Source organism: Carcharhinus amblyrhynchos, chromosome 2 (genome assembly GCF_965287045.1).
Source record: "Carcharhinus amblyrhynchos chromosome 2, sCarAmb.v2.hapA, whole genome shotgun sequence".
Classification (NCBI taxonomy): Eukaryota; Metazoa; Chordata; class Chondrichthyes; order Carcharhiniformes; family Carcharhinidae; genus Carcharhinus; species Carcharhinus amblyrhynchos.
Genome location: NC_137325.1, coordinates 19,914,825 through 19,928,825, shown reverse-complemented (window position 1 = coordinate 19,928,825; position 14,001 = coordinate 19,914,825). Strand labels below are relative to the sequence as shown.

The 14,001-nt window shown below is 42.1% G+C and overlaps 1 protein-coding gene across 1 annotated transcript in view; it reads left to right on the top strand.

The window, feature by feature from the left end:
• The window catches only part of ahrra (aryl-hydrocarbon receptor repressor a), a 203,218-nt gene extending 198,319 nt beyond the window's left edge, over positions 1-4,899 (top strand). The window contains exon 11 of the mRNA XM_080203261.1: positions 778-4,899. Within this exon, the coding sequence (XP_080059387.1) occupies positions 778-2,011 (1,234 nt within the window). The 3' untranslated portion in view covers positions 2,012-4,899. The remainder of the gene's footprint in view (positions 1-777) is intronic.
• Positions 4,900-14,001: the final 9,102 nt, after the last annotated feature.

The following is a 14,001-nucleotide window of genomic DNA, read 5'->3' as shown; positions in this document are numbered from 1 at the left end:
AGTGAGTACAAGCCCAGTCGATCCAGTCTCATAATTGGGATTGTTTAGCAGTTGCTGTCCAATCGTTATATCACATCTAATGTTGGAATAATAAAGTTTATTTCTTAGTGGCACAGGTGGGCTGACAATGAAGTTGCTGTGAAAATCCCTCAGTCGCCACATTTCGGCACCTGTTCAGAAGGGGACAGAGAGCGGCAATGGCCGAGAGCAGAGAGGGGAAACAGCGAGCACCAGCTGACTGAGTTTTAAAAAATATTGTCCTTGTCCAGTGTTCAGGTACACTGAGGGAGAATTTAGCCTGGCCAATGCACCTAACCAGCACGTCTTTTGGACTGTGGGAGGAAACCGGAGCCCCCTGAGGAAACCCACGCAGTCACAGGGAGTTACGAGCAGACTCCGCACAGACAGTGACCCAAGCAGGGAATCAAACCCAGGTCCTTGGCACAGTGAGGCAGAAGTGTTAACCATTGTGCCACCATGCCACAATGTATCATATACCTCATAACATCTACTTAGGTTTGTTCTCGTACTTGACACACTTTAATATGTGGTGAACTAATGAGTAATCCTATTGTTTCTGCCTGAAGGAATATTTAAAATGCTATAACCGGCAACTTTGAAATTTAAATAATGCAAAAATGTTAACGTTTAGCTTCTTGGCTGGTAATAAGCATTGCCCATTTTACATGTGGACCTTTTAAGCATTGTACCTCAAAGTCCATGACAGCAAAGCAGCATTTTCTGTGCATGTTATAGTAACGTTCTTGTTTTCCACAGGGATGCAGAGAGGCCCAAGGAGGAGCGGTTGAGGAACCAGACAAATGCTGACCAATCTGACGGTGCCAACAGACTTGTCTACAGCAGCTGCACCGATACATCTGTGCAGTTAAAACATCTGTATGAGCAGCCCCTGGCAAAGGAAGGGGGAGAAAATAAATATAAGCCCATTAGAACTGATGGTGGCGCCAACCAGAGTGAGCCACTTAATTTTTGCACATCTTTTCCCCGAGCATCAAAAGTCGCTGTCACGGATGATTTGTGGGGTCCGGAGTATTCCAGAGGTGTGTTGAATTCGCAGCCCCCAAGAACTGTGGAGAGGATAAGCAGTGTCCCTGTCCGGGTGGCTAAACCCTTTTGTGGCAGGAGTAGATTCCTGTCTGAACCCCAGCTCAGGGATGGCACCCAGGTCTCCAGCTTTCAAAATCTAGCTCAGGGCTTCAGGGGCATAGGAGAGGAAATGCAGCAGAGCCAGGCCTACAGCGACCTGCACTACACTGACATTGAGGGCTACCCGCCTGAAACAAGTAAATCGGAAGACGTAGGGTCGGCCGCTGATTTTGTTGCCCACCGGCTGAAGGAGCATCCGGCGGGCTACTGCAACAGCTCAGAAATGTTCCTGGGAGTGCACATCAAGAGGGAGTACAATTCTGACTCGCGCAGCGAATTGGATGAGCACTTGGGATCTCCGAGTCGTCAGTGGGCCGACACTGGAGAAATGGGGAAGAAGCTGACCGCAAGCTTCCTGCCACAGATGAAGTGTGACCCCAACACACTGGGGCAGTTGTCACCCTGTGAAAAACTGAAAGCTCCCCTGCAACCCCCGTTCTGCAGGGCCGGTGTGGCCAAGTGCAGTGGCCTGTGGATGGCGGGCAGCGCGTGTGGTCACAACAGACTGTCGAAACATGGCACAGACATGGCCCAGTTCAGTCCACAGAGAGCCGCCCATTCCCGCTGCGCGCACAGAGACCAACCCGCAGACTGTTTTCAGCCAGCTGCCTATCCGTACCATCCTATCCAGGACAAGGGTCCGAGTCAGGAGACGTACAAAATACCACCCCAGTTCAAAGATCACGATCTAATCCACACGGTCATCAAACGAGAGCCCTCGCCCTCTTCTACTCCGTGGTCGTGTGACAATCCGCATAACATGCAGGCAACCTTGCAAAGAAATATGCCCAGCTGTTTGATAAATTCATTAACTCACAAAAGTACACAGAATACGTATTTGTAATTTTTGTTTTATAAAGAAGAAATTGTCTTTCAAATCTCCAAATCTCCTGCGCTCCGGGAATGGTGTATGAAAGTATTTACCTTGCTGTAAACCCTAACGTATTACCCATCACCTTTTGTTTTGCAAATATATGTTGTATGAAAATTTTTTATTTTAATTTGCTTATGATGTTGCGTAAGAATGTTAACAGTCTTGGAATACACAAGAAACATTGAAACACTTGATTTTATAAAGTCACTTGTATCTGAAGAACCCACGGATAGAATAACTATTTGCATTCGTACAGTGCTTTGAACGTATAAGATATCCCAAGACACATCAGACAAACTTTGGCACAATGTCCTATGAGAAGACATTAAGACCAAAAGCTTGATCAAAGAGATGGGCCTTCAGGAGTGTTTTAAGAAAAGGGAGAGAGTTAGATTGACAGAGATGATGATTTAGGGGTAGATTCCAGAGTTTAGGGCCCAAATCTCTGCAGGCACAGTAAGCAATGGAATGAGTTAAATTCCTGACCTTAACCCTGCTTTCTCTGGAATATTGAGTGTGTGGACAGTTTAAATTTGGGCAACGGTCTGGTTAGAAGATATGTAGACTGTCCAATACAAAAATAGATATATCTCTTTTATTCTCCTCCACTGAGTTGTTGGCCTTACCCTGAAGACAACTCTTCTCCATTTTGAGGATGATACCTTGTCTAAAGATTGATATTTCCTGGTTTCAGTCCACAAGTATTAATCGAACCCAGCCTTATCTGGTCTTAACCCAATGACTTCCAGCACCAGGCCATTAGACCACAGCAAAGGGAGATGGGTGCATTTAATCCTAAAATGACAACATTAAGGCTAATTATGGTGCATCCTGGGATATTTAACTAACTTGGCACAGATCAGTGATTGAATTAATACCTTTCTTTTTCATTATCACTCCTAGTGATTTTGTTTCCACTTTAATCATCCAATGTATGATTGTTATGCAGACAGCATAATGTGCACATAGGCGATGGCCTAGTGGGATAGCTGGACTATTAATCGAGAAACTCAGCCCATGTTCTGGGGACCTGAGTTCAAATCCCGCCAAGGCAGATGGTAGAATTTGAAATTCATAAAAATATATCTGGAATTAAGAAAATACTGATGACCATGAAACGATTGTCAAAAAAACCCACCTGGTTCACTAATGTACTTTAGGGAAGGAAATCTGCCATCCTTATCTGGTCTGGCCTATATGTGACTCTAGAGGCACGGGAATGTGGTTGACTTTCAACTGCCCTCGGGCAGCTAGGGATGGGCATTAAATGCTGGCCAACCAGTGATGTCCATATCCCATGAATGAATGAAAAAACATAGGTTTTCTTATTCTTTTGCAATGGAAACATGGAAATGAAGAATATTGCCTTGGGACATTTTCATACATGAAAAGCACTATATAAATGCATTTGTTGTGTCCATCACATGTGACAACAGAGTTTAGGAATGTGTCTCATGCATTGATTTGCTCTATTCAATTCAGATTTCACCATGCGCCATGTGGGATTCAAACTTGGATCCCCAGAGCACTTCCCTGGGTCTCTTGAGTGCGAATACCACTACACTACTGCCTCCACCTCCCCTTCTGCCTTCCCAACAGTGCAGAGTCGGGACCTGCATTTGACCCTGATGTTGGGGGCCACAACCCGAAGTAGGAAATCCTGTCCGTGGGGATATTAGTATCATGGTTTTATTACTGGACTATACCTCCAAAGATCATGAGCCCAAATCCCAACATAGTATTTTGAGTTCAGTTTAAAAAGTGAGGCTGTTAATATAATTATCCATGTGACTATAGCATTGTCATTAAAAACCCAACTCTTTCATTAACTGCCTTTAGAGAAGAAAACGTGCTGCCTTTATCCAGTCTGATCTATGTGTGATTCCAATCTTATATCAATTTAATAGACTCTTAATGCACTCCAAAAGGAGCTAGCAAACCATTCAGTTGTATCACCGCCTTCTCAGTGGAACCAGGAATGGGCAATAAATACCAGCCTCGCTGGTGATGCCAACATCTTAAGAATGCCATTGGTGCCTTCAAGTTAATAGTTGCAACAACCAGAAGTTATGTTTATATGATACTTTTAACACTTACCAAGATGATGTGAGAATTCTTTCCAAAGTGCCATAATTGCAAACCTCAAAGAAGTTAGGAATCAGTCACACCAAATTATTTAGTTGCCACCATGAAAAGGACTGTGCTCTATTATTTTATAAGTATCTTAATGTTGATATGAAATTATTTTTCTTGTAATCATACTTACAATACATCATTCTGATAGCAGTACACAAGAATGTCAAGTTTCAACGGTAAATATTAAGCCAATGTCAAAATTAGGATTTTATATTTTCAGTGTTTCCCCCCTCCCCATTAACCAATGCATTAATATTAAACATGTGGTCTAATCACGGCAAGATTAATGGGGTTTCACCTACAGCAAAGCACTGAGAGATATATAACATTGCATATTAATTCTGACGATCCCTATATGATGGTTTAATTCAGACAGTTTCCCTGTGAAGATTAATATAATCTTCCTCACCTATTGTCTCAACAACACTTTCATTCTTGTGTACCACCTCTTTCATTTTTTTCCTTTCTTACATCATGTTAAAAATAAATCAGACTATACCTGGTCTGTCATAGCAAGGTAACATTTTAAGAACCAGTTTCTCCACATCACTGACTGCTAAAGCATGTTGTCAATGTTGCTGCTCATTTTTTTGTGTGTGTAACTAGATGTATAAAGAGCAATAATGTACAGAAAGCAACATTTATTTATGGAATTACATCGTTTGGTTTCAATATATGTGCTGCCCTTAATACTTTGCTTTTGTATTGTGGGAGTGGGGAGGCAGATGAGCACTTGCAGGTCAAGTATAGACTGATATGCACACAAAACTAGCCACTACTCTGCTCTAACAATCTGCCTTAAAACCTACTTCAAAAAAATACCCCTGCTGCGATGGAGAGATCTTTGGCAAATAATACCTATGACTGTTGAACACATTGTTCACCCTGTTTGGTAGACTGGCCATGCTAAATTGCCCCTTAGTGTCAGGAGGGCTGCGAGGGTAATGGGGATAGGGGCTTGATGGGATTGTGGTCGATGCACAAGCAATGGGCCGAATGGCCTCTTTCTGCACTGCAGGGTTCTCTGATATCCATTCCTTGCCAGCTCCCCACTTCCCACGAGGAGAGCAACAGGGGTTTTGCGCCAAAATGTTCCACAGCTCCTGTTGCTTACTCTAGAGGTTATTGTAGTTGCAGATGTGGCTGAGGCCCTTTGCAAGCTTTTTAAACTATATTTTGTATTCAGAACAATTTAAGCACCCATTGCATCTGGTGCCAGCGGCAGGCATCAACGCAGGCACGGTTAGAAAATTTGGAGAGCCGCCAAAAGTCAGTTGACATTGGGTTGCTCTCCAACATTTCCTCGCTTGGCTTGCGATAATGTCCGCTGCTGGCAAGACTGGCAGGTGACACAGGGTTACGGGTGGGGGGAGAGCATACTAATGTAATTCTGTCCATGTTCTGTTGTTATTTTTATATTTACATTAGAAGTTCCTTTGCCTACCCCTTTACATGGAGGCGCCTGTGAGACTTTAAACCCAGGCTCCCTCTGACCCGTCAGGTGGATGCAAATGATCTCATGGTGCTACTTCAGAGGAAGAGCAGGGGACATCTCCCCTAGTGTCCAGGTCAACAATAATCCCGCCACTGAGATCACTAAAATAGATGGTCTGCTCACCATCACATTGCTGTTTATGGGAGCTTGCTGTGCATAGATTGGCTGCTGTGTTCTTTTCATATCAACAGCGACCACAACTCAGAAGTATTCGATTGCTTGTGAGGGGACTACATGAGTTGTGAAAGATGCTAAATAAATGCAAGGCCTTTCTTTTCTTTTACTCTGTAGTGGCACGGTGGCATAGCTGCTAGCACTGTTACCTTACAGCGCCAGGGACCCAGGTTTCAATTCTGGCCTTGGGTCACTGTCTATGTGGAGTTTGAACATTCTCCCCCTGTCTGCATGGGTTTCCTCCGGATGCTTCGATTTCCTCCCACAGTCCAGAGACATGCAGGTTAGGTGGATTGGCCAAGCTAAATTACTCCTTTGTAACAGGAGAATTAGTGGGGTATATATGTGGAGTTACAGGATTAGGGCCTGGGTAAAATTGTTATCAGTGCAGACTTGAAGGAGGCTGAATGGCCTCCTTCTGCATTGTAGGGATTCTATGATCTTCTATGTTCTATGTACACCATTCTATGTACATTCATTCTGTACACCATGACCTTTGGTGGTGCTATAGATTCCATTATAAATCCAGACAAGGGAATTTTGAATGGTAAAAAGGTGACAGGAAGCTTAGGCACATGCAAGGTTTTCAACGGAGATTTGAAGATATATACAACTGTGTTTTCCTAAACCTTAAGATGGCAAGTTTTTGCATAAAAACAAAATTTCAGAACATCTTTAATGCAATACAGTTTACATTGTTGGTTGTGTGAACAACGCGTTTCTCACAGTTGTAATACTCCCTTAATTAGAATCCATGAAAGAAAATTCTTCTCATTATTTTTAGGGACAGTGTGGATCCATTAGGAAAAAGAAACATTTAAAATTGTTGGTTTGTCCAATCAATGAATATGTTTTTGAATGTTCTAGAATGAAGGAATTCTTCATGTTCTGCCATTTTGGAGTGTGCACTAATAATTTTTATAATTACAAAACATTGAAAAGTCTAGTTTAAAAATAATCTGCAATAAAGTATTTGTACATATTTTATCAAAAACTCTTGTTAGTGCTCCTTATGATGTTTATGCAAACAACACACACCCACACGTCTCAAAAGACACTAGAGATATGTAGATATTGCTTTGAAATGATAAAGAAAAATAACAGGTCCTTTTCCTTGAAACAATGTTGTTACATTGTGCACTGCATTCGTTGTAAAAATCCACACAGAAGAAAAGGAATTTGGAAACCTAGAACATGCTTCCCAAAAAAGACTATGGTTGCTGGGGGCTTTCGGGTCAGAGGTAGCTAGATTTTTCATGAGCTCTGACTAGAAACATTGTCTCTATTCTCTCTCCACAGATGCTGTCAGACCCGCTGACATTTTCCAGCATTTTGTTTCAGATTCTAGCATCCGCAGTAATTTGCCTTCATCTGTAGGTATGTTTTTGTTGGGTAAGTGTCTCAGCGGATAGGGAGCCAGGCCGAATTAATGGAGCTGAGCTGCAAATCGCTTATGATTTGACTGAATGACAGCGCAGGCCATGGCGTTTGATTTCCCAAAGTTCAAATGGATATCAAGTTGTGGCTGGGGTTCAAGTCACACGCAAGAGAGTGGAACATAAAATCTAGGCTGACACTCCCAACACAATATTGAGTTAATGCTGCAGGATTGAAGGATGAGACCTTAAAGCTAGGTCCCCTCTGTCTTATTCAAATGGATGTGAAACAATTCTATGCTACGATGAGAAATGCAGTAGAGTTCTTCCTCCATGCCCTAGCCAATATTTATCCCCATACCAACGCATAAAGGAGCAGATCATTTATTACACATCAAATGATCTGATTTTGGAATTGTGCTGCACACAACGGTAGCTACATTTCCCTAGGTAACAACAGTGACAACGTTTCATAATTACTTCATTGGCAGTAAAGTGCCTTGGGATGCCCTGAGGTGCTAAATAAATGCAAACCTTTCTTGAATGAAGTGAGCTGGGTTCTGGGCATAGGCCTGAAGATGTGGCTCATTACCACCTCAAAGAATTCTAATCAATTTGTCAGGCATGATTTTCCCTTCATGAAGCCATGCTGACTCTGTTTGATTATGTTATGCATTTCTAAATGCTCTGCTGTTACATTCTTTATAATGTACTGTAACATTTTCCCAATGATAGATGTTATGCTAACTGGGCTATACTTACCTGTTTTTTGTCTCCCTCAATTTTTCAGTAAAGATGTTACAGTTTTCCAATCCTCTGGGACTTTACTAAAATTTCAGGATTCTTGATGATTGCTACATGTGCATCCATTACCTCTATAGCTACTTCTCTTAGTATCCTTGGATGTAACCCATCAGTCTTTATCCCATTAGTTTCCCTAGTACTTTTCCTCAAGTTCTAGTTGTCAAGTGTATTTCCTCCGCAACTTTTGCCCCTTGATTATTTTGTATTTTTAGAATTTTAATGTCTTCCACCATGAAGACTGACGTAACGTGTTTATTTAATTCCTCTCCAATTTCTTGGTTCCCATTATTATTTGTGCATTCTCATACTCTAAAAGGCCTATGTTCACTTTGGCCTCTCACTTTTTATTTATTTAAAGAAACTCTGACTTCCATTTTTGTATTTCTTGCTAGTTTGCCCACAGTTTATCTTCTCCCACTTTATTATTTTTTGGTCATCTTTTGTTGGTTTTTAAACTTTTCTCGATCCTCTGTCTTATCATTAATCTTTGCCACATTGCGTGTTTTTTTCTTTCAGTTTAATACTATCCTTAACCTCCTTGGTTAAGCATGGTTGTTTTAAACCCTTCTTAAATCATTCTTCCTCGCTGAGATATATCTTTGTTGTGAGTCATGAACTATTTTGCCATTGCTAATCAACTTTTTCTGCTAAACTCCTCATTACACGTTACCAGATCCAAAATAGCCTGATCCCTGGTTGGATCAACAACATATTGTTACTGGAATCTATCCTGAATACACTATATGAAATCTTCCTCGTGGCTACATCTGCCAATTTGATTTTCCCAATTTTCATGAAGGTTAAAGTGATCCATGATTAATGTATTGCTTTTTTTTACATGCCCTCATTATCTCCTGATTTATTCTCCATTCTACACTATAGCTATGTTAGGCGGCCTCTATACACCTCCCACCAGTGTCTTCTTCCCCTTGTTATTTCTTAACTCCACCCACATGGATTCAAAATCTTCCAATGGAAGGTCATTTCCTATTACCGTACTTATTCCATCTTGTACTAACAAAGCTATCCCTCTACCCTTTCCTTCCTGTCCTTACGAAAAGTCACATGCCGCTGAATGTATAGCTCCTAGCTTTGATCTCCTTGGAACCACATCCCTGTAATGACTATAAAATCATATAAGAGCCATAACATTGCCTTTTTCCCCATTTCTGCTCCCTTTGAACCTATTTGCTTTTTTTAATGTTTGTACACTGTTCCTTTCACATGTTAGGTACCATTATATAAATAGCTGCCTCGCAATGTAGCTATGCCATTTAGCTTTACAAGCCTACATTTCCCCTCTCCAGAACCATCCCACCCTTAATTTAGTTTGAAGCTCCCTCTACTTCCCTAATTATGTGTTTTGCAAGAACATTGATCCCAGCATGGGTCAGATGTAGGCTATCCCAACAGTATAACCCCTCTTTCTCCAGTAATGATGCCAGTGTCCCATGAGCCAAAACCCACTTCTCCCATGCCAGTCTGTGAGCCATGTATTCATCTCTCCAATTTTATGTACCCAATGCAAATTTGCATGATGCTTAGGTAATAATTGAGATAACATTGGAAGTTCTGTTGTTTAATTGAATGCCTTGCTCCTCAAGTCTCTATGCAGAACCTCTTTCCTTGTTCTACCTATGTCATTGGTACCTACAAGGACCATGACAAAGGGGTCCTCCCCTCCCACTGCAAGTTCTTTTCTGGAGTAGAGGGTCTGAGCCCTGGATTGGCAACACAGTCTCTGAACTCTCACTCCATGTTAAAGAGAACAGCATCAATCCCCCTCTCCATATTGTGCCCTACTATCCCTGCCTTCTTACTTGTATCCCCCATTAGAATAGCATTCTGTACGACAGGGCCATGGTCAGTCAGCACGGCCACCATTGACTTGGGAAAGTGGGCAGGAATGGAAAGCTTGTTTTTGCATTCAGGGGAACCCCCACCAAGGTATTGCCCTCCACCCTATGCATCAGTGTTTGGCCTCCAAAACTGACCATCTCCCCCTCAAACCCTGGGCCCCCCACCTGAGCATCCTAATTCCCCGCTCCCCCGCACCACCCCGCCCCCCCCCCCCCCCCCCACCCCACCACCACCATCAAAAATTGCCCAACCTACCTGGCTGCAGAATCCATCATACATCTTCTTTGTGAAGAGACGTTTGGTCCTAGCAGTGCCCATTACTGAGTTCTAGTGCTGCTGGGACTCGAGCCAATGAAAGTGACTTCTTTCAGTCAGGTTACTTGAAAGGGGTCTGCTCACAGAAGCTTCTGATCAAGAGAAAGGTTAATGCCTTCTGCAGAATGGAGTGCTGTTGGATTTTGAAATTCTGCCAGTCGTCCATGAAGATTAAAGTGCAGGCCACTTCAAAGTTTTCACAGTCCACAGACCAGAATGAAGACTTTGATCAGAGAGATGCTTGAATCATCATTCCAAGACGGATGTTCAGGTTTCCTAGGGCTAGAAGGGGCAGTTTAGTCATTGGACCCCCATCCTAGCAAGATTGCTGAGATCAACCCCAACCCAAGCCCCCCTAAGACCCTTGGAGGATCCTCCCTCTGCAACTTGGCAGTGTCAGAGGGCGCATGGGCTCTGAACTAAACCCCTCACCCCTCCCCTCCTTGGGCTTCAACATGCCAGGTCATGGCCAGCACCAAAGCCTATGCAGTGCTGTTCCCTCTGATTTGATTTGATTTGATTTGTTGTGATTTATTATTGTCACATATCTTAACTTACAGTGTAAAGTATTATTTCTTGCATACAATACAGACAGAGCATACCATTCATAAAGAAGGAAATGAGAGAGTGCAAAATGTAGTGTTACAGTTATAGCTATGGTGTAGAGAAAGATCAACTTAATGCAAGGTAAGTCCATTCAAAAGTCTGACAGCAGCAGAGAAGAGGCAATTCTTGAGTCAGTTGGTATGTGACTTTTGTATCTCTTTCCCGATGGAATAAGATGGAGGGAGAATGTCCAGGGAGGCGGGTGAATGTCTGGAGAGGTGGGCAAATGGTGGGAAGGCATTGAATCGGGCTTCAATCCTGCTAATGACAATGAAATCAACAATTTTGCATAATCATCAAGTTCCTGCTTGCTCTGGTCAGGAACCTGATCAGGGTTGGTGGGGGTGCGGGTGGGGGAGGGGGGTGGTAGTGATGATTCAGAAATGTTTAGATGCCTGGTAGTAATCCCGTTTTAGCCCGACATCAGCAGGCCATCAGGATTCCCGTTGGTACCGAATGTGGCTGGTGGAGCCCCCCCATCCCCCTTCTTCTCTCAGAGGGTCGTTAATCTTTGGAGTGTATGTGGGAATCTAGGACAATGGAAACTCGAAAAGCAGGCCTGAAACCCTGCAAGACGGATCATTGCTGGTGCCATCTGAGTTGGAGTAATTTTTGAAGAGAATTCCCAGGTGAGATCTTCAAAGGCAAAGATTGGAAACAAAGATTGCTTGATTCACAATGTTACTAATGACTGGGTGGATTGTTGAAAAATCCATGGACTCTGTTTTGGTCACACCTACCATGTTTTGTGCAGTGTAGTGTGTTTGACCACAGTTGGCTTGTTAGACCACATGTACCTCATATTAAACATAAATGTTAAAAGTGTAATATAGATACTGTAAATTGTTTTATCTTTCTGACTTTGAATCGGAAAGTTTATTTTTGTTTGTTCAAAGTCCATGGAATCTTGTCACTTTATTCTCTGCAAGTTCAATTTCAAACTTTAAACAAAACATCATTGATCCCTAACCAGCTTTCACCAACTACTTAGGGGTCTGGCCAAAATCTATAATAGAGTTAAAGAGCTCTTGAAATAAATGAAAGAGAATCTTTTTCATCATACATTTTATTCAGTTCTTCACAACTAAGGTTCATTACTGCCAGGAAATGTTTATTATTCATTTTCATTGTTTTGGTATATGAGGATCTATTGCTATTAAATTTTTTACATAGGAGTTTGTTTTTGTTCATTGTTGGGATGTGGGCCAACATTTTTTATCCATTCATTAGTGAGTTGGTGATTTAGTTTGATTTATTGGACTTTTCTTTGACCTACTTAACTTCTCTTTTTCCACTCTGTGCCCATTCCCACATGTTACAGATCTGCTGCATTCTCAGCTCAGTGCAAGTCCAGAGTTCCATGTGTAATGTATGTTCTAGTTGTCAAAAAAAACATCTGCCTTGTAAACCTAAAGTAACCTTTGCAATTGATTAAATGGTTCATGAAATTTCTGTAATTTTCAAAACAAACCGACAAAGTAATGTTGAATTAATTTCCATTACCTTCTTGTAGATGGAGCCAGATTATTTTCTTCCCTTTGATGTATTTTTGGCCTCAGTATAGCAAACATTTCATTCGCCAATGTACGGTGGAAAAATAAAATGTCACTGCATGAGCAGATTGAACTTTATCTTGGTGAGGTTAGACTTAACTATTCCAGTGGACCCCTGACTGGTCTCCTACATTCTGTCTTCTATAAACTAGAGATCACCTGAAAGTCTGCAGTTTATGTTTTAATTCACAACAAGCCTGATCTTGTTTCTCTATGATCACTGTGCTCTCTGACTTACATTGTTAGAGTTTATTTATTAGTGTCACGAGTAGACTTCCATAAACACTGCAATGAAGTTACCGTTAAGGTCACCTAATTACCACACTCTGGTGCCTGTTCCGGTATACTGAGGGAGAACTTACCATGGCCAATGCACCTAACCAGCATGTCTTTCAGACTGTGGGAGGAAATTGATGCATCCAGAGGAAACCCACGCAGACACGGGGAGAACATACAAACTCTGTGCAGACAGTGACACAAGCCAGGAATCAAACCTGGGTCCCTGCTGCTGCGAGGCAAGAGTACTAACCACTGTGCTACCCTGCCATATGATCTGTGGTTCCGGGTCAAGTAACACCTTGATTGTAAACTCTTATTGTTGTTTCAGTTGTCTTAATGGCCTCACCCTTCCTCATCTTGGTAATCACTTTCAGCCCTACAACTCTTTGAGATATCTATGCCCTTCTAAATCTGGCCTCTTCAGATTGCCCAGTTTGGATTGCTGTACCAGTGGTGGCCTTGCCTTCAGTTGCCTAGTCCCCAAGCTCTGGAATTTCTGTCCTACACCTCACCATCTCTTTTCTTTGCTTTGTATCTTTAAAACACTCCTTGAAACTTACCTCTTTGACTAAGCTTTTGGTCATCTAGCCTAATATATCCTTGTGTGGCTCTTTGTTATACTTTGTTTGTGGGAAGATGGTTGAATCTAATAGGCGCCTGTGGATGTCTGCCACCATTTTGAGACTCAAATATGAAAAAAGCAGAAGAAAACATTGATCTAAGCAAATAAAAAGCAATTTGCAAAATTAGGTTCTCATGCCATGTATTCAAAGAACTTCATATATATAATACCGTTCATGACCTCAGGCTGTCTGCTGACAAAAATTCCATTAGTACTTGGGATCTTCCATCTGTTGCCTTCCCCAACTAGATACTGAGGGATTTGGGGATAACTTTCCCATTTCCTTGCATCGGAATTTACCATGCATTTCACGTGAGATGGAATAAAGGGACCGTGAAGAATAGACCTTGGGAGCAGGAGTAGGCCCTTTGAGCCATCTTTGGCATTCAAAGATCACAGCTGATCTGGTTGTAATCTCAGATTAATTTTCCTGTCTATCCCCTATAACACATGAGTCCATTGTCTATCAAAAATCCATCTAACTGAGCCTTCGATAAATTCTTGGCCTCTTGGCCACACTGGGTTATATTTCAAATTCTGGCTCCAGTTGAAGGGTGGATCAGCCCACTTTCTGCCTCAATTCCAGATGTAATGTACATGAGATTTAATGGCATTGAGAGTTATAGATAGGCCTGGTAGGTATGGATATGATCGGTGCAACTTGTGGGCCGAAGGGCCTGTTTGAGCTGTAATGTTCTATGTTCTATGTCCAATAATCACAGAGTCATAGAATCCCTTTC